General features: G+C 40.2%; 1 protein-coding gene across 10 annotated transcripts in view; it reads left to right on the forward strand.

Annotated features, from left to right (window-relative positions):
* CACNA1G (calcium voltage-gated channel subunit alpha1 G) overlaps nt 1-21027 on the forward strand; it is a 177558-nt gene that overhangs the window by 145940 nt on the left and 10591 nt on the right. For 5 of the 10 annotated variants that reach the window (XM_060271874.1, XM_035104358.2, XM_035104361.2 and 2 more), the window contains 8 exons: nt 833-903; nt 2923-3001; nt 3116-3237; nt 3678-4022; nt 5983-6123; nt 11595-11729; nt 14761-14950; nt 17643-17812. In XM_060271874.1, the coding sequence (XP_060127857.1) occupies nt 833-903; nt 2923-3001; nt 3116-3237; nt 3678-4022; nt 5983-6123; nt 11595-11729; nt 14761-14950; nt 17643-17812 (1253 nt within the window). The remainder of the gene's footprint in view (nt 1-832; nt 904-2922; nt 3002-3115; nt 3238-3677; nt 4023-5982; nt 6124-11594; nt 11730-14760; nt 14951-17642; nt 17813-21027) is intronic. The other 5 variants (XM_060271878.1, XM_035104360.2, XM_060271876.1 and 2 more) reach the window with 4 other exon arrangements.

Here is a 21027-nt window from a genome sequence, read left to right on the forward strand (position 1 = left end):
GGAGCTCAATGTGATGAACAAGGTTTGAATCTCCCCAATTTTGTCAATGCAACAACACTTTGAGATAGGTTGTGCTGAGAGAGTGAGTGCAGCTGGCCCAAGGTCACCAAGTGGCCTCTGTGACTGTGTTGGGAGTAGAACATGGATCATTCTAGTCCTAGACTCAGAAGAAGCTTTCCATCACTGCTATGACCAGTTAGTTGTGTGGCAGGCATTACATACAGGGAAGGACCATAACTGCTTGGTCTTCAGGCACTCTAGATGAACCTCTGCCATCTATATTCCCAGTAGTGTGGTGATACCAACTCCAAGCAACAAAGCACTAAAGGGTTTTGTTACAGAATGACTGGAGCTGGTGGCATTAGTTCTTAGCTTATAAAGTGCTTAGTTCTGAAGGTCATGAGTTCATGTTATTTCTTATCCAGTCGTCTTGTGATGGAAATTGATGGGGATACACTTGGCTTCTTAATTCTTTAGCTTGAAGCTGAATTCTGTCATCAGTATATCAGATAGATTTCTGACCTTTCCAAACCAGTTTACTTTACTCAGCAGCGGTAGTCACCACCAGGAGAAAAGGTCACTCTTGTATTCCTGCCACCGTGTCAGCAGCACCCAATTTAGTGAGTGGAGATGGCCATGATGTTCACAGGTCTTTCTACTTGTTACGAACATCCTGACAACAACAGAGCGCTTCATTATAATGCGTTTTCACCTCTAGTGAAGGATGCTTGCCACATCACTTGGGGAGCCTGATATGCCTTCTGAAATATTTATTTCCTTTTCACATGCCGATTGTGTGACAATAATGCAGAGGACATTTCATTTTCTGCAGTGTTGAAATTGCTGAAGATGGCTGTAGGGATGAGAGCTCTGCTGGACACAGTGATGCAAGCGCTGCCTCAGGTAACCTTTGTGTCTTTTATCATAAAGACCTCTGCTGAGTTGCCCTCATTTTTGAATTTCCTTGAGAAGTCTGTGAATTGTTGTTGCTGCTGCTGCTGCTATTGTTGTTGTTGCTGCTGCTGCTGCTGTTTTGGCATATCTCCCTTATGTGTGTTTTCTCTGTGCTCAGAACTACCTTTACTATGAATTTAGTAAGTGTTAATTCTAATGGTTGGAGGATCTCCAGATTGGGCAAGATGCTTTATCACAGTACCTCAAATGTCAGTTCAGTTTAGCTTATCCTCTGCTCAGCCTCATTCTTTACATGCTGCCTTTCATATGTTTGGAGCAAATGAGAACATAATAAGAATGCTGCTGGATCAGGCCAAGGACCCATCTAATCCAGCACTCTGTTCTCACAATGGCCAACCAGGTGCCCATGGGAAGCCCACAAGCAGGACATGAATGCTTCTTCCTCTCAGTCGTGGGATTTATTTTTACAGTCATACCTTGGTTTAAGTACGCTTCGGTTTGAGTACTTTCAGTTTAAGTACTCCACGGACCCGTTTGGAACAGATTAATCCACTTTCCATTACTTTCAATGGGAAAGTTTGCTTCAGGTTAAGTACACTTCAGGTTAAGTACTCCGCAGACCGTCTGGAACAGATTAATCCACTTTCCATTACTTTCAATGGGAAAGTTCGCTTCAGGTTAAGTATGCTTCAGGTTAAGTACAGACTTCCGGAACCAATTGTGTACTTAAACCGAGGTACCACTGTATTTTATTTTTTTAAAGCTAAATACATGTTTTGAGAGCTGTGTGCATACACCTCAAATCCAACCAGTAACTCGATGCAATGAGCAGTGGCAGAAAGGAGTAAGAGAGGAAACTTCCCCTCTGTAGGATTGTAAAATGGCTGGGGTTGTGCACGGTCAGAAACAATCCACCTTAACCATAGAAAAGGGAAATTAATACATGGGATTGCTTTTAAATTATTGGAGCAGATGGAGCAGGAGAAAATGTAAAGACAACATTACGTATGACAGCCGAGGTAGCTCAGTCGGTAGAGCATGAGGCTCTTAGTCTCTGCATTGTGGGCTTGAGCCCCACTTTGGGCAAAAGATTCCTGCATTGCAGTGGGTTGGACTAGGTTACCTTGTGGTCCCTTCCATCTCTATGATTTATGGTAGGATCAGTGCTCCTCATGAACAGGAGGCATTGTAGGGAAGTCAGGGGTACTTCAAGGGTGAACTAACTTTCAGGGAGGGACTTCAAAGTAGACTGCATTGTGTGACCCACAGCAGTTAGCAATGTGGTGCACTGAAAAAGGTATTTGCTGTATTTCTAAGCGGAAATTAAACAAATAAATCAGATAGTCTAGAGCAGGGTAGCCAACGTGGTGCTCTTCAGATGTTGTTCCCATCAGTCCTAACCAGGTTGGGGTTGATGGGAGTTGGGGTTCTGCAACATCTGGACAGCACCATCACGTTGACTATCCCTCATCTAGAATTACTCTGACTTTGGAATGGAATTTCAGTGGCCATGGCAATGCAACATTGTGGGCATAATGCAACAATCTGTATTGTGCACAATCTGGTATTGTGCTTGTGCAGCAGACAGTGCGCAAAATTATATGACAGTCCTTGACAGGGCAAAGTTTTAAATGCATACTCATTTATTTTTTACTAAAACTGTTTGCCCAGTAGAATTGGGAAGCTAGTTTTCCATCAAAAACAGGTTTTGACTGTTCAGCCAGGTGACTGGTAACAATACAAACTTTCTTGAACTATTTCTGTCTGTTCATGTGCTTTTTCTCCACTTTCACTACCTAGGATTGAAGCTTTTGTATTCATGCACATGCACATGAGACTGGGCTACTACTAGTGGTTAGACAGGACTTGTTAAAGTTACTGAGGAAAAAGAGACAAAGGCAGCCTATACAATGGAGGCTGAGTGGTACATCTCCCATAATGGGGGTTACTTAAGAGACATACATCAATGATTTTTTTTATTTCCCTTCTTTTCTTTTCTCTTTACAGGTGGGGAATCTGGGTCTTCTCTTCATGTTGTTGTTTTTCATATTTGCAGCCCTTGGGGTGGAGCTGTTTGGAGACCTTGGTAAGTTCTCTGCTCCACCGGTTTGTTGCATAGAATTGGATGAGGCAGAGTAACATAGTTATTTGTCAAGAAAGCAAATGGCTAAATTGCCTTTATTTTTGGTTGGTCATACAGAATGTGACGATACTCATCCCTGTGAGGGCTTAGGGCGGCATGCAACTTTTCGCAACTTTGGGATGGCTTTTCTCACACTCTTCCGTGTATCCACAGGAGACAACTGGAATGGGATAATGAAGGTAAAATCCCCATTAGAATGAGTGCTGAGACAGATGTTCTTATGGTTTGCGGAATTCATGCTAGGACGGTGCTGAATAGTTCCATGTTGATGTTTGCATCGAAATCAGCTATTGCTGCAAGGTTGTGTGCATTGGCTATTTGTATGAGTGAGAAGCCTTTGTGTGCCTTCCACATGATAATGGGGTGTTTAGAAAGGCTAAGTTTGGCAGAAAAGGTCTACCGACATGGGTAAACAAGTTCCAGAAATTCCATATAAACTCTGTGGAGGATGAAGGAAATTAACCTGAAGAGATTCTACAGTGGGTTTTGCTCACCCCTATAAAAAAGCCTTTTGGGCTTGAAGCTGAAAATCCCAATCTGATTCATGGATAGAGTTGCCCAGAGCTCTCTCATAAGCCACGACCATTCCCACCTCCCGTCCCTCTGTTCCTTCCTTTAGGACACTCTGCGAGACTGCGATGAGGAATCCACCTGCTACAACACCGTCATCTCGCCAATCTATTTCGTCTCATTTGTGCTGACAGCCCAGTTTGTCCTGGTGAATGTGGTGATTGCTGTACTCATGAAGCACCTAGAGGAAAGTAACAAGGAAGCGAAAGAGGAAGCAGAACTGGAATTGGAACTGGAGATGGAAATGAAGACAATCACCCCGGGCCAGCATCCGCCCTCTGACCCTTTCATATGGGCAGGAAGTAATGCAGGAGATAGACCTGAGAGCCCCGGAGGATATGTCAATCCCATGCAAATCAAGGTGGATTCCCAACTCTCATTGGTTCACCCTATGGTGAGAATCTTGGGTGGTGGGTGAAGTGGGGAGTAGCTTGTACTTTCCTCAGATAGCATTTGCACAGATTCCAAAAAGTCTTGGGTGTATTAATGTATAAGGGAGTTGTATTCCTTTTCCCATGTGAGTAAAAAATCCCTATTCAGCAAGTGCAGACCATGAAATTGAATGTTCATATGGGATTGCAATGATGAGAGTCATGAGAGCATTTGTTGTAAGTTGGCAGGTTATGTTGATGGGAGATGAGGGATGCGCGGCAGGTGGCTACAAGAACTGCATTAAACAGACACAAGATTCCCACTCACTCTCTCAGCTATATGCCTGGTATACATATAATACATTTATTCAGATCTGTCCCAGCCATAACTTTGGGTGAGTGACTGTCTCGCCCCACAGAACTCTTTTTTCAGTGGGAATTTATGAGTTAACATGGTATTTGAGCACATGATGAAAGAGGAATACAGCTCCTAAAATGTAGCCATGCAAAGTTATGTGATTGGCAGCATGCTTCTTTGCTTGCATGTTCCATAAAGTATATGCACTGTGTTCATAAGGGTATATGTCATCATACATACTTGCCTGCATAGAAAGTACTGCTTTTGAGTGATCGGCCATCATATTGCTTGAGAAGCTTTTATGCTATGTATTAATATTCAGGTGTAAGCACTTGAGAAAACACTTTTGAAATTGGGAGCCTGTAATTTGGAACTTGGGTTAAAATTTTCAAAAGCTCATAGGTCTTCCGAATCCCAAACTTCCTGCTGTACTATCTCAGGCGCTACAGAATCCTAAATTCACTTATTCAGCAATATGTCCCATTGAAGTTAGTGGGTCTTACTTCTGAGGAAGCATGCATAGGATTGGACTATTCAGCATCGCACAAACCCCAAAATAAATAATCGTCTTGGAACAAGGTTATGGCCATGAGTAACTTAAATCAGAGTATTTAGAATTCATCTGCGATATAGAATAATTGAATTTTCCCCAGTTAGTAGCAAAAGCTTGAGGTGTAGTTCAGATTTCCAAATCCGCTGGGTGGTCATTTCCCCATATCTGGATCCTGCATGAATCCAGTGACATTTGGGTGCCAGACTCAGGTAGGTACTCCTCATATCTGTGTTTGTGATTTGATGCAGGGTGACAGATTCACTAGCAGCCATGTGTTCTGTCACACAGGCGACTCCAGCCTTCAAAGATTGTTTACACAGTATAGGACCTAGCCTTGGGAAATACCAACCCCACTACAAGCACTATGCATAACAGCACCAGCAGACAATACAGAAGTTGAAATCCACTGAGTTCTGTCACTTTTTGTGCTTTTGAAAATTTAATCTTACACCCATCCGGTGGTTACTAAATCAGTGGCCTAATTTTCAGAGGTGCCTAACACTTGAGTCACCGAGCTCCACTGCAAATCATCCAGCATCTCTGAAGGCCATTTCTGTTTCTTACATGGTTAAATGATGCCAAAGTGTGGATTTTTTTTTCCAGGCTTAATGCTGGGCTCCCATCCCCACCTCCATTTTAAATTGTGCATATTGTTGTTTAGCTATGCTGCAGTTTTGTTTCCTGCTATCAAGTAGGATGGCTCTGCAAAGTAGAAATAGTTCTATCAGTAGCCACTTACGAATGAATGAATGAATGTAATGTGTCCCACCAGTCTTAGAGCACTATCGTGTTTAGTTTTGGTCTAGTGTGTAGCAACGTCTAAGAAAGGTTCTGACTGTGGTATTACTGCACTGTTCTTTTTCCCCTCTCTGTCTCTGTCTTCCCTCCCTGGCCATTTCAACGACTGCTGTTCTGTCTGAAAACATTCTTTTTCTGTCTCTTCTCCTCTCTTCTCTCATGCATTCATTCTCTCTTCTTTCTCTTCTTCTGCTTCCCCTACCTTGCCCCGCTTCTGCCCCTCTCTTTTGGCCTGGCTTATCCTTTTCTGCATGCTATATGGCACTCCTCCCAGGAAAGACACTTGTTTGATACCATATCACTGCTGATCCAGGAATCTCTAGAAGGAGAGTTGAAGCTGATGGACAACTTATCAGGCTCTGTGTGCCATCATTATGCCCTTCCAGCTACTGACAATTACAACTCTGAGAAACAGGTTAATATTACTAATTTCCTGAAAAGTTTCTATCTAAATTTAGATTGAAACCTTTATTACAAAAGAGAGGTTTTCATACTTTTATCTAAAGTAGGCGTATCAAGGCCAAAAGTGACTAAAAACTACTTTTGTAGGATGGCAAATGCATTTCTATTTGTTTAAGAGGAGATGGGTATTTACTAGGGATGGATGGATCAGCCTATTGTCATTCTGTGTCAGTTTTTCACGTGTTCAATCATAGGACCAGTCCCCCTGTTTTCTGTGCCTGTGTTTAAAAAAACAAAAAACCACCGTGAAAAATGTGAATTGAAAATGTCCATATGTTCTCCTAAAGTATACATTTTGTACACATTTCCCCCCCCCCCCAAAAAAATGCATTTTTCTTGCACATTTTTGTATCCATTTTTGGAACCAAAATGACATTAAATTTCAATTAGCAGTTAAGCTTGGGACCAGCAAACTGGGTCAATTTGCTTTAAAAATGCTGACCAAATATATTCCTTTTCCATCCCTAGTATTTACCACCCAGTCCTATGCATGTTCAGTTAGAAAGCCAACTGAATTAAGTGGAACATATTCCTCCATCAGTATGCATAGGACTATAACCATAGCTAGATTTATTTTTAGACAAGGATTTAGTGCATTGGCATTACAACCCTTATGCATACTGACCTGGAAGGAAGCCCTGTTAAATACAGTGGAGCTTACTTCTGAGTAAGCATGCATAGGATTACGCTGGAAAGCTTATAAGAATGTCACTAAGGCTGTAATCCTACACTCAATTTCCTGGCAGTAAGCCCCATTGTACTCAATGGGAACTTACTTTTGAGTAGACATGTATAGGATTGTGCTGTAAGGTAGCGTAGAGATGAGATGCTGCTCTTGTGAACATTTCCATTCATCTGCATGGAAGCCTATGTTGAATTTCATGGACCACTTTGGGGTGTTGAAAAATATGTTGGCCTGCGTGTAACCAGATGTGAAGATAGTTCAGTTCATGTATGGGGGTCGTCACCTTGTTTAGTATATTCCTTGTGTCAAAGCAGATTATGTAATTTAAAACCTAGGACAATTCCAGTACTATTAGTGTACCTGATTATGGTTAGCTCCATGTGAATATAAAAGGTGTATTCAAAAGGTTCCAGGTTGAACCAAAATATTATAATATAAAATATTATAATCAATTAAAGCTTTGATAGCATATTAAAAGGGCATACTGATTAATCAGGAAAGTCAGGGTAGCTTTGGCATTTCTTCTTGTGAGAGAGAAAAGGGAGATTGCCTCTTTTAAGATTTGCCATCTACAGTAAGTACTGGCGCGCGCACACACACAAACACACACACACACAGTGCCAAATTAACCGGGGGGCATTTTTGATCAATTAAACATTTTCAGGCTTTTTAATTATTCTAACCAATTAATTGACTAAACACTGCAGCCTTAATATGGGTTTAAGTTTCTATTTAACAGCTTTTTAAGCAGTCCACTAATGAAACTTCCTTGTCTCTTAGGGTAGGGCGAGGATATTGTAGATATGGGTATAGGATGTGGCAGTGGTTCACAAAGGTGGAGGCATCTATATAGCTGCAGGTCTTAGCCAGTTTATTGCCCTGCAATGTAGGCATCACATACTTGTAACAGCTGAATGGTTATTTTCCCACATGGAACCAGCCACCTACGTCGTTAGTTCTTACTGCCCAGCACAGTATCTCACACTGGGATTCTCATTAGGTTGAAGATTAGGATGACCAGCTTCTCCCAAGGATGAAAGAGGAGGCGCATTTTTAAATAATGAGAGGAGACTTCCAGTGCAGCTTGCCACATTGTCTCTCAGCAAATAGCGCAAACCAAAAGTTACACTCTTTCTTCCACATGTAAACTATCATTGTAGATTCTCCTGGCCACTGGCATTTCTGAAAATGGAGCTCTCTATTGAAAACATGGTATCCACCATGGGATCTTTTTTTTCTGTTTTGGGTGAAGCAATTGTCAGGCTTAGAACATTTACTAAGAAGAAAATCCTATTGAATTTGAGGAACTTTCTTCGTAACTGTATTTAGAATTATGCCGTGTGGTCCTTTTCTTATTTTACATTCAGCTGCTCTTGCCAGCTACTCCCATATCTGAAGAGACATGAGAAATGTTGTGAAAACTAAAATCCTCCCCTCTCCCTCTTTCTGCCTGTCTGTGTGTCTGATGGCAAGAACAGGCATTCTACGGCGCTCCAGATGTTGCTGGGCTCCAGCTCCCAGCACCAGTCAACATGGTCAATGACCAGGAGTCATAGTAGTTGAAATGCAGCAATATCTGGCAGGCCACAGATTCCCTGTCCCTGGTGTTTGGCAAGGAACATGTGGATCTTCTCTCTAAGATAGAGACACACATTCTGGTTCTCACATTATAGTTGTGTATTTGGCAATGAGCTATCAAAGCAGTAATCTGTTCATTGCCACATCAACTGTGGCCCTGCACCTTTTCTAGCCATCACATTTTCATTAGAAGGTGGCATGGAATTAGTGAATATGCTTTTTTACCGAGCCTGAGGGTGGGATTAAACTAATGAGTCCCTTCAGTGGAAGCCTGAACAATGGGGCTTTTCCCCTCATTCCCACATTGGCTCGGGGTGGGGCTAAATTGTGGGGAGGGGGGGAATCATTCCATATGGTGAGCCAAAATGCTTCACTTGCTAGAACTGACTGACTTGCACAATGCTGAATTCCTCCCAGAAAGTCGTTCTCATTGTGATAGTTCAAAGTTGTTTGCATAGTATTTGTTTCCCAGTTGTAGTTCCATTCACAACCAACACAGAATTGCTAGAATACCACAAGAATACATGCTATACCAGTACTATTATTAGAGAGCTAATGGACACAGTGTTACTGAATTTATTAACATGTTCGAGATCAAAATACCATTTAAATTTTAAAAAGACCAGATTTATAGATGTTCATCTAAATATGCTGTTTCCTGAAGTCAAATGAGGTTAATTCAACCATTGCTGACTTTCTTAAGCCCTCTTTGAGATTATCTAACATGTCTGAGTTAGATACAACTAGTCCTGGTCTCCACACTACATCCTGAAAGATTCATTACCATTGGACACAGATTGCTTGAGCACTTAAAGTAAAAGCGCTAATTCTTTGGCATAAAAAATGAACTCCTGAGATAAAGGAGGAATTGGAGGACATAGAATAGATATATATCTTTATGTAATAGTGGCCATTGGTATGAGTCAGTTTTATAGCACGATAAATGTTTCCTGCAAAAATGAAAAAAGCCTATGTTGTTGTGAAGACACACATAAAAATCTATAAATAAGATGCCAAGCTTTGAGAAAATTACTTGTAAATTTAACACTCCATATTAAGACCAATAAGCATATTGCTTGAGGATGATGGCAGCAATGGGCCTCCTTTATTAATGGGGTCACCTTGACATGATATTTGCAATAGATTCTAAAAATTGTCCATAAACTACAAAACAAAACATTTGTCATTGATCTGCTATAGGGCCCCTCTGAGGTCTTAAAATATATTTATTTAGACAGAACTTTGAAATAAAGGGTTGGATTTCATTTTTGTAAACAAGTAAGTGACAGTGTTAGACCATGGCCCCATTAACGGTAGTGGAAGGAGCTGGGCTGATGATATCCCTCAGCTTTGATATGCTCAAGTCTGCTAATGGCATATACAAGAAGGCTACACCGATTTTCTTTGGATTAAACAGTATTAAAGAATTACTTTTACTTACTCTGTTATGTAGATTAGAACCCCCTCTTGTTATACGTGCACTGAGTGGCTGGAAGACACACACACCCTTTTAATCACCCTGATTGTCTGATTAAAGGGTAACTAAATCTGCATTTAGTGCTCTGAATCTTACTATTCAGAATAGGCTATCGTCAATATTTCATAAAATCAAAGAATTGTACAGTTGGAAGGGAGCTCAAGGGTCATCTAGCCCCAACCCCCTGCAATGCAGGAATCTCAACAACCAATTTTTAAACTATACTGTTAAAAACAGCATTTACATAGGTTTGCTTGTTTATTGGTTTGAAACAACTGATTCTCAGATTAAAAGGGATTAGCAGTACATTATAATTTTATTGAATGTGACACAGAAAGTGTTCAGTGCATGTCCACTAGTGTTAGATTTATTTGAAGCAATTAAGCAAAACAAAGGAGCCATGAAAGCCAGCAATTCCTCAGCTGTCCCACTGATTCCATCAGACTTTTCTAAACTAGGGTACAGAAGTACTCCTGAGATGGTCATCTCACCAGAACAAAATAGATCTGCAATGTAACTATAGCATTTAAAATTGAGAAGACATAATATACTGAACACCTAGCAGGGTTCAGGATCCAAAGAGCTAGGCTCACTAGTTCTGAATGCCCAAGGGGGCTTTGGGTTTGTGGAACTTGAACTCCAGCTCCCTCTGCCACTAAGCAAGCCATTTTGAAACTGGCAGGAAAAAATGTGCTATTTAAACACCTAAAGTTGTGCCTTTTGGCTAGCAAAACCTGATCCTAGGTACATGAGGAGATGGGGGAGAAATTCAGTTCAGTTTGAATTTAAAGGCAGACTAACCTAACTCACTTTCTGAAGCAATATACTTTGAAATTTGCATTTCCCTGAATTTTGCAAAAGTGTGTGAAAAATTTAATTTTCGTACTCGTTGAATATACTGAGGCAAAGTTTGCCTAATCTATATATTAATGAAAATAGCAAAGAAAAATGCATTATATATTAGGGAAAATTTATTTGAAAAAAGGTGTATGTCAGGCAAAATTATATACTGTACTCATGGGAGAAGTTCACACTAAAATGCTAGGGAACATTCTTGAGGACTTTTTTAAAAAAAATGCACATTGAACTGGAGATGTGGAAAAATGCACTTATGAGTTGAAAAATAAGAAAAGGTGAGAATCCAAAATTGATAAATTTGACCATCCCTACTTTGGGTGCAGGTAAAGGAGCTGTTTGGACCCCAGTTTGCAAAATTCATTTTTTAAAAACAGCAGCTGCAACAACAACAACAAATTCAGAGCCGCTGACCAAACACAAACAGATTATTATTATAACATCTAAGAGCAGAATTTCTGGAAACATGGAACATTTAAATGTAATTAGGCATGGTTTTAAAAAGTAATTCAAGAGCAGCTGACGCTTTAGCTCCCTCAGTTAGCTCCTCAAAAGACTATATATTAATCAGTGCATCTTTATTGTGCAGTTGGTGATTTCCATCTTGTATTATAGGTAAACCTGTTTAGAACTTTTAGAAAATTAAACTTTGTCTCCATTTCCTTTTAGCTTTATCCGCAAAATAATATGCACAATACAAATGCACTTATTTAGAAGGGGAACTACCTTAGTATTTAGGTGGTAATGGTGATGATAATAGCATTTTTTTCCTCAAAGACATTTACATGTGTCCTGGTTTCTTATGTTTGATCATCTCTCCCTTGTTTAGATCCCTCTAGCTGAGATGGAGGCTCTGTCTCTGACGTCAGATATTCTCTCTGAAAATTCCTGGTCCTTAGCTCTGACGGATGACTCTTTTCCTGATGATAATAACACACTCTTACTTAATGCCCTGGAAAGCAATGTACATACTCACTGGTCACTGTATATTCTGATGTTTACAGGGTTCTAAATACTGTTCTCAAGTGGGAAATAGCTATGGCATTTTCAGATAAGCAATATTTCTAATCAGCACATAACTTTTTTTATTTGAACAAGTCGAATACCTGTATTTGGGCTATTCTGTTTGGGCTTACATTCAATATTAGCCTCTGAGGTGGCTCTCGGATGTTTTTATTTTACTTATTTCGCATACTAAATAAGAGAGTATTTCAAGCAGTGTCAGAGAGCTCTTCTATTGTTTATGGACATAAGGAAAATGCCATGACACAAAGGATCCCACTTAAGTTTTGCTTCTTTGAACTTAAAATGATTCCAAAAGCTGTTGCCTAGAAGGTGTGGTGGCAAATCCCAGTTGCAATTTTCAAGCATAAGTTATCAGACTTGAATCTTTGGCATTGCTACTTCTGTTGTAGACTTTTTGGTCACCGCTTTGATCAGACATTCTAGAATAAAGAGTGACTTTTTTCCATTATGAAACATGCAACCAGTATTTTGAGCCCTGCTTTAACCATCTCTTCCTGAAACATTAGACATTTATAGCTAATGTGTAGCAATAAAGTGCTTTATTTCTGCTGTACAACAGACATAACTTCTCTTCCAACATTTAGTGGATTCATCCTTGTTTTCTCTTGTTCACATACCTAGCTTTAGCTGTGCATTGTGTTGATGAATTTTCTCCATTCTAGTAAATTGTCATTATAGTTATTACTTATTTGGAACACATCTTTAAACCGTGACAGTATTTCCCATCATGCTTCATGGCATCATATGCAAAAGACTCAGAATGCGGCAATGAATGTTTTAAAATGGGCCATTTTCTTTCAAACTGAGATACTAGAATAGAGAGGAGAACATCCTGACCTCCATCAACATAAGTCTTAACAATGGATTTCTGAATCTGAGAACCCTAACAGGTTACTTTCATGAGGTCATATATCAGTAAAATCCCTTGGTGGCAATAACAAGACATTTCAGTTTTGCTAAAAGATATTGGCGGATTTGGTTTTAAATACAGAGAACTTTAAATTTGAAAAATAAAGTGTGCATACCTTCAATATTTAACATTTTTTGTAAAGAGTTAAGTTCAATGGGTTGCATCCATCGGTGCCTTTCAGTTGACCGTAAGACTTGCATCAGCAGAGTATGGATGGAGGAAATCATTTTTTAGCTAATTCTCCCTCTCCTCTGCAGCCCCCAGCCACTCTCTAAATCTGCTCTGGAGGGGTCCTCCAATCCAGATTTTAAAGGGTGGGGCTGCAGGGGAAGGGGGAATTGCAAAAAATTGTTTTCCTTCCCATTCCAATGACAGAAACTTTACTGTCAGCTGAGCAACTCCATTTGATGTGACAACATTCAAGGCTTCAACACTACTTGATTTGAGAAAATGCACACATCAGTAGATTTTTTAAAATCTTGCCATTAAAACAGGTTTTGTGACATCTGGGTAGGAGGTCAATTTTGTGATAAATTTATCAAAATACAAAGTTATGATTTTTAAAAATGTTGTCCTATAGTAAACTAGAGTTACTTTAAAAACTGTGGACATGGCTGCACCATCCAAAATTCCATGTGAATTTCAGTAGCAAATTTTCTGAATGGCTTCTGCAGTCTACACCTAGTCTCATATAATGCTGCAGTTGGTATTCCACAGCTAGCTTTCTAGTGCCAAAATTAGTGCCTCATAAAACTAACCTTACATTGATGTCCCTAAATATTAAGGGCAGGGGTACTTTTTGCAATGCTATGCATCCCAGGCATGACTGATATATCAATCTCATCTTGTCAGAAAACCACCCAAATTTCAAATACATTTGTTGAAGCCATCTGAGCATGGGCCAGTTTCTACAATGAAACGTAAAAAACATGTCATTGCACCAGAGAGAACATTTCACTGAATCAAATTGTGAGATTTGCTCAACTCACATCAGTTGTAATAGGATGTCTCCTGTATCAAGATTCATGAGGGAAACCCTCTTAGTTTAGGTAGACCTATATGTTCATGAGAATTCTTAGATACAGATGAATTTCCTATCTAAAATCATCAAGGAATAGTGAAATTCATTCTACATGGCAGGGAAGTGATATTTGACTGGCTAACCTTACATTGGTATTTTTCTTCTTTTTCTCTTTTTCAAAAATATGATATTTTTAGTTTCATCTTGTTTTACCATGCTCACTAATTATATTTTGCTCTACCATTAGAGAAATACATTAGAAATTCCTTAGGAGATTTGTATGGTAATGCAAAAGATTTCTTGGCAAATAAATTTTCACCAACTACAAAAGGCAGCATGGGATTGGATATTGTCTTCATTTAACAGTGTTGTAATAGCCTATTTTAGCATTTAAAATTTAATCTTTTATTTAAAGGATGTATTTTTCTTGTTGTTGGAAATACACCAACATCCCTCTATAATTCTTCTTTTCTATGCGGCCTGTTTTTATCAACACAAAGTCAATGAAGGTCAAATAAGGATTTGTCTTCCATAAAATGCACATACCTCCCCACTTGTGATATATCACAAAACACCAGGCTTATATTATGTACATACCCCTGTAAAATTATCACTTGGTTGGGGTCAGGGTGGTGGGAGATTTTATTCCTCATTTTTAATGACCAAAGTTCTGCAAAGCATGCAATTGTTATACAAGACCTTGAGGCATGATGCTTGTTCAATGACTCCTGAAATAGTCATGGTTTATAATTGCAGTGTTGTTTCTCTGTTTCCCCGTATTGTAATTTTTTTTTGTTCTTTTTATAAATGTGGTTCATTCTGTGTGTGGTGGTTTTATTAACAGTGTAAAAGTAGGGCTTTTACCTCCTGGTCAACCCATCTGTGCAAATTTCATTTGGTTTCTGTAGAATTTGTACACCCAAATGACATGCATGCTCACTGTGTCCCCTGTATGTTGCAGTGGTTATCACAACAAGATCCAGTATGGACAGCGTATTTTTCCATTCTGTGATATCCGCACCTTCTTTTCTTTTTCAGGCCAATCTCCCCTCTAGAAATGACCCCCTGACACTCTCACCAAGTAAAGATCTGCTAAGTGTGAGGAAGCCTTCTGTAGGCCGCACCCATTCTTTGCCAAATGACAGCTATATGTTTCAGGCTCCAGATACTGGCATCTACAATGACTCTTCTGGAGAAAGGAACACACCACATCAAAAATCTCAGTCAGGTACAAAATGTTTTCCTCAGAAAATTTTGTCATCCCCAGAAGACTTCAGTCTTGATAATGGCTAGGTTTCTTTTTCCTTTTTGGCTTTGAGGTTTTTCTTCCATACATGGGAACTTCTGATAAACTTTACAGTCTTTATCTCATTTCTTCCTAAATGGGGGATTTGAGTCTTGTGGCCAAAACTGGATGAGAGTCTGGGCAACTTAATTGCCTTAACTGTCTTTCTTAGGGCTGAACAGAACATTTCATATAAAACTGTGTAAGTCACCCTTCATCTAAAGAGTTGCAAGTGTGCTGTCGTCCGTTCACTTGCCGATGCCACCCCAATCTTTAATGGAACCCAATTGGATAAAGTCGGACAAGTTTCTTAGCAAAAATGCTTAGGAGGATTGGTCTGTAAGTCTAGTTTTATCTACATTAACATCTCTCACAGAAGCATCTTTCTGGTTCAAGAAAAGAGGGGAGAATCCTTCTAAATCCCATCATCCAGGGCTTTCCCACAAAGACATAATTTCAGAGTACTGTTCAGAATGATACAAAACATGAAGAGGTTACTAAAAGGGTATTGAAATTTGCATAGTAATGGGAACATTTACAGTTTAGCAGCAGGAATGGAAAAAAGCGGGAACAATCGCTATCAGGCAGAGCAAGTGTAGCTTGGCACCCTAGCATAGCATGAAATAATTTAAGATCCAAGGTAACTTGATTTCAGATCCTCTCAAAAAGAGCATGATCCAGCAGGGACAGAGACTTCAGAAACGTATGACCTTGCTCCCTAATTCTGGTAGGTTTGGTGCTGACACTGCCCCTTCATTAGGCCCTTCTATGACTTGAGAAAGCATTACAAAGTGAGTGCCCCAGGCAGTATTGGGCTAGCTGGTAATACAACTGAACACCCAGTAATGGTTTTTACAGCTGGAGTAAGGAACCTGGCACCACCCACACAATTCTCACTACAATTCTCACCAGCCCCAGCCGGCATGTGCAATGGTCAGGGGTGGTGTTAAAGGCCAGCAACATGTGGAGGGCTACAATCCCCATTGCCCATCACCATATTTTAAATGTTTAAGGTGTATGGTGCCCAAAGTACAAAAATACAAAGTACAGTGGAACCTCGGTTTATGAACACCTCGGTTTATGAATTTTCGGTTTATGAACGCCGCGGACCCATCTGGAACGGATTAATTCATTTTCCATTACTTTCAATGGGAAAGTTCGCTTCAGTTTATGAATGCTTCAGTTTATGAACAGACTTCCGGAACCAATTACACCCATGCTTCAGTTTATGAACGCTTCAGTTTAAGTACTCCGCGGACCCATCTGGAACAGATTAATCCACTTTCCATTACTTTCAATGGGAAAGTTCGCTTCAGTTTATGAACGCTTCAGTTTATGAACAGACTTCCGGAACCAATTGTGTTCATAAACCGAGGTACCACTGTAAAGGCATATTCTACTTCCACTGTCGGAGGCACTATGTCTTTCAGTACTGGTGGCTGGGAATCACAAGTGGGGATAGTGTTGTTGTGTCCAGGTCCTGCTTGTTGGCTTCCCCCAAGCATTCTTGCCTAAGAACATATGTGCAGCCTCTCTAGATCAGATCATGGTCAGACTCGTCCAGTCCTCTTTGAACTAGGCTAGGAATGGAGCAGCTTTTTTCTTTCACGGTCCTCATTCCTTCAGGGGTAATCTGGCAGGGCAAGGGGCACATGTCATCAGTGTGCAGGTACCCCTTCTCTTTCTCCTTCTTCCTCTCCTCCCACATCAGGGGGTGAATTGCATTGTGCATTGTGGAGAATCCAAATGGAGGCCGGGCTGCCAACGCAGCAAAAACACTTTGGGGAGGGGGAGTCTGTGCTACTGCCACTGAAGAATAATTTATATTTCCACTGCAGAAATTCAGCAAGATCCCATTAAAAATATATATCTTGCTATAAATAGGGTGGAGAATTTTGAGAAGCCATTTATGCACAACTCTTCTTTTAAGTGACTGAGATCATAAAACAGAAATCCCAATTTGGGGAGGCTTATTGTGGATCCTCCTCAAAATGGTGTTTACATTGTTCTACATTGGATAAATGAGGAGCAGAAGATAAATCACCACTGCTCCTCAGAATAACTTAGCACCTGAGAAATAGTTGCCTTTCAGAACTCAGTGGAGTGGCATCTGTTAAATATATGCAATTCTCTAAAGTGCTGTGAGGTTTGTAAAAGCCATACATCACCAATAAGGAATATGAGTAACGTAACATTTCAAGTTAGAAAATAAGTTGTCAGTAAACTTAGAAGGTTTATTTGAATAACCCTGAATAATAGAACAGATATTCTGGGAAATACTCCAGGACAAATGAGATTCCTTCTGTGAGAGATGGCCCAGATTAAATGAATAGCTTCTTGGTTTTGTTTTAAATCACGTAAATGCTTTGGGCTTTGATGGAGAGGATTCAGGCTCATCGCGGAGGTTATAATTGACCACCCAAGAACAAAGAGGCAGCTTGGAGAAAAATGCATATGGAATACACACAATATGACATTGGTGAATTGCTCCATAACCAACTCAGAAGCGGTTTTATAGAAATTGTGAGTCCAGCGATTATGGAAGGCTATGTTTTTCACCTCCATGATGTACAGAATTTTATTTAACTCGGTTTGAGTTACCAATGTTCTCAGTTTCCCATCCTCTCCTCCTCAGGCTCAACGACGTCAGTGCAATCTCAGCCTGCAAACATTGATGCTCTCCTACAAATCCCAAGAGATCTCTTCTGCCACCTCAAGCCCCAATACAACCCTGACTGGGAAAGCAAATCCAAAGCCCCTCCACCTGTGCATTCTCCTTCTGCAGAACGGTTACTTCGCAGACAGGTAAGCTGAGCTGCTGATGTTATCATGCAACAAGTCTTATGTCTCTGTGTACTACCAATCAGTGAAAGGCTGCATAGCAGGGCCTTGGAAATGATAACTAGCCACAAAATTGTTTTGAAAAGGGAAAAACTTGTGAGGAGATTCCGATTCCAGTGATAGATTCTGTGGGCATGTCAAGATCATTCCAACTTCAGGAGCTTTATGGGCTGTGACACCACTTCCAATCTTCACTGTGCTTCATGGGCAGCGCATTTCAGCATCTGTTGAGTCTCTAGTAAATCAGTGCAGGTAGTGTGGCTGGCATGGTATGTCCAATCCAGACAAGTGGCTTTCTAAAGTGAGTACAGACCTTATATTTTTTCGGGAGGTGGCACAAAGGACATATATTTACCTCGTCAACAAAAATTGACTCTTTTATATCCATTATCATCTTGCTTCCTAACCTTTCCTGACTTTGCTCAGTCAGTTGACCATGTGATCAAGTCACATGAGCCTCCTGAAGGTCAGCAGCTCAGCCACCTGAGTTACAACGAGGCCCCTATAGGTCTGCATCACATTACAACTCCATTTTTAAAACTGGATGTTTCCTCTGTACTTACTCCCTAATATTTAAATAACATGAATGATTTGATTCCAATGCCCCAAACATTTTATTTATCAGGGCTGACAGCTTGGCAGTGGAACTCTTTTGGATGATACAGTTTTTTCCCGTATTTTTAAAAGCTTGAATGATTCAGTGCTAGATTGATATTATGTAATACAAAGTGCAAAAGGCTATTTTTCATTTTCCTGAAATAGCATATCATGCAAGTGATTACTTAATAACCCCGTTTATTCAGGCCATTACATTCCTTTTCAATGACAAAATAATGTGGCTAATTTCTTGAGCCCCTCCACATGAATATGAAGCTCCAAGGTGAGCAGTTTACATTAATCTGGAGTATTAAACTGACAGGCTAAATTCTTAAAGCGTATTAGGTCGATGCTGAGCTAGCCTGCCAGCCTAATGTACACTAACAAAGAATCTAATTGATTTCATGGTTCCAGCCTATGAACATACTCCTTGACGTTGAAGGGATATCAGTCCAATCCTTTTGAATCAGTGCTGCAGTGATAAGTGATCATTTTAGCTGTCTTCTTTTCATTCTTAGTCGTTAAAACTAGTTGCTGAGGACTAAGCATTTTTCAACGCCAGATTATAATTGAACATAAGGAATTAGGCTAGCATTTTCAAGAAGCATTTAGTGACAGAATTTGAAATGTGCAGATGCTGCAAGTAAAATGCTTATTATTTGCAGGTAGAATACTTTTTATTTCATTTCGGTTGACACCTAAATATGTTTTCTTTGGGCCCAAGAGGGCACTAATTAATCACACCCAAAATGTGAAGCGACTCAGTATCCATACAAAGTCCATTCTGATTCCTAACTTGCAAAGTGGGTCTAAGAAATTCCTGGCCGTCCTGAAGTGCCACAGTCTACCCAAGGAAAGGCATTATGTCAAAGCAAGATACCTGGACCCCATACCTCTTTTTCCTCAAACTCTTCCGTCATCTTTCTCTGTGCTGAAACATTAACTGGAAGTACCCTAGACAGCCATTTAGTCCAGAGTCACTATACAGAAGACACTCATAAAGGAATTGATATTATTTTAGATTTTGGAGTTGTACTCTTCCTAAAAATGTTGCTTTATGCCAATGATTAGCAGTTTGCCAAGTATGTACTTAACGAAGTACCGTACAAAGAACTGCCACTAATTCACTGTCTCAGAATATTCTAGCTTGAGGAAGGCATAATTCCTGACCGAATGGCTAGTTCAATTCCTTGGCCACAACTAGGATGAAACCTGGTCCTTGGTGCTTTTGAGTCATTGTCATGGGCTTAGTCCTTCAATAAGAGAGAAATCACAGAAGACTTTTGACTGCATTGAGTGGATAGCTTGGAATTGTGAATTCCTGTATAATAATACCACCACCTCCCCAATGCAATCTTGACTATGGCCTTTCTAGTCCAGATTTTTTCCCCTTCTTGCCACTGATACTGGCTTCACATTAAGAATTGAAAAAGGGCATCCAATGACTAGAAGTTGGCACATGTCCTAGAACATTCTTAAGGGCTTTTAATGAAGATACAGAAACTTCTGTACTACGCTTTAGATAGTCTGTTGTATTTGTTGCTAGGATTCCATCGGAGACTATGTGAGGGGTGGGCGTTTCTGGTATCAATTTATTTAGTCTATTATGTATTTTCATCTTTTCATCTACTAAATGAGAGTAAGGAGACTATGAGCCCATTGGGGCAAAAGGTAGCCCAAGAGAAAATTTAAAATTGCCAGTCTTGCCCACGCTGTAGCTTGTGAGTAATACTTCCCAACTAGCTCAAATGAGGCTACCTCTTGGCCACCTCTCACCTCCCTTCTAACAATGGCTGCCATTACCAACCATGAAAGAGAAAGGGATTAAAATAATGAGAGTGACTAGCACCATGCTCATCATGATGCATGCCCCTGCCCCTGAGGTCTCCCCCCCCCCATCCTGAAAGCTGTCTGTGGACCAACGGCAGCTCCCTCGGCCTGAAGCAAGATGAGCGCCGCACCCTGTAGTCGCCTTTGACTGGACTTAATCGTCCAAGGGTCCTTTACCTTTTTATCCACCTTTAGTGCCACATACCCACAAATACTTTTAAAATACAGGGGTTGTTTTCTTTTTTAATGTTAGTCTATCCAAGTAATGGGTCTTTGACTATTTTCTCCTCCTCAGCAAGATTAATAGTATTGCTATTTCTCTAGTCATTTTACTAGTATTTTTTTCATCTTGTTATACTATTAGTCTCAAAGAATTCGTAACAGGATATTCGTACCTACATCTGCCAACTGCTTTGTTCAATATGTACATCGCATGCATTTTTATTTGATTTTATCTCTCTCTCTCCTCTCTCTCCTCTCTCTCTCTCTCTCTCTCTCCCCCTCCTTTCCTCGCTCATGTCCTCTCCTTAACCTGTGTTTAGATAAATCTTGTTCACCACATCCCTGGCCCATACACGTTCCTTAGTCACTGACTCTCCTGTCATTCAACTTCCCTCACCTTTTTCAGTGCTGTAGAATGGACCAAATCCCCTGCTGTAGCTAAAACCATAGATCCCAGAAGGCCTGGCAGCTAGTGACTATGACTAATTCCCTGGTGAAGATTAGTCCATCAAGTGAATTAAAAGAACAAA

Source organism: Zootoca vivipara, chromosome 2 (assembly GCF_963506605.1).
Source record: "Zootoca vivipara chromosome 2, rZooViv1.1, whole genome shotgun sequence".
Taxonomy (NCBI): domain Eukaryota; kingdom Metazoa; phylum Chordata; class Lepidosauria; order Squamata; family Lacertidae; genus Zootoca; species Zootoca vivipara.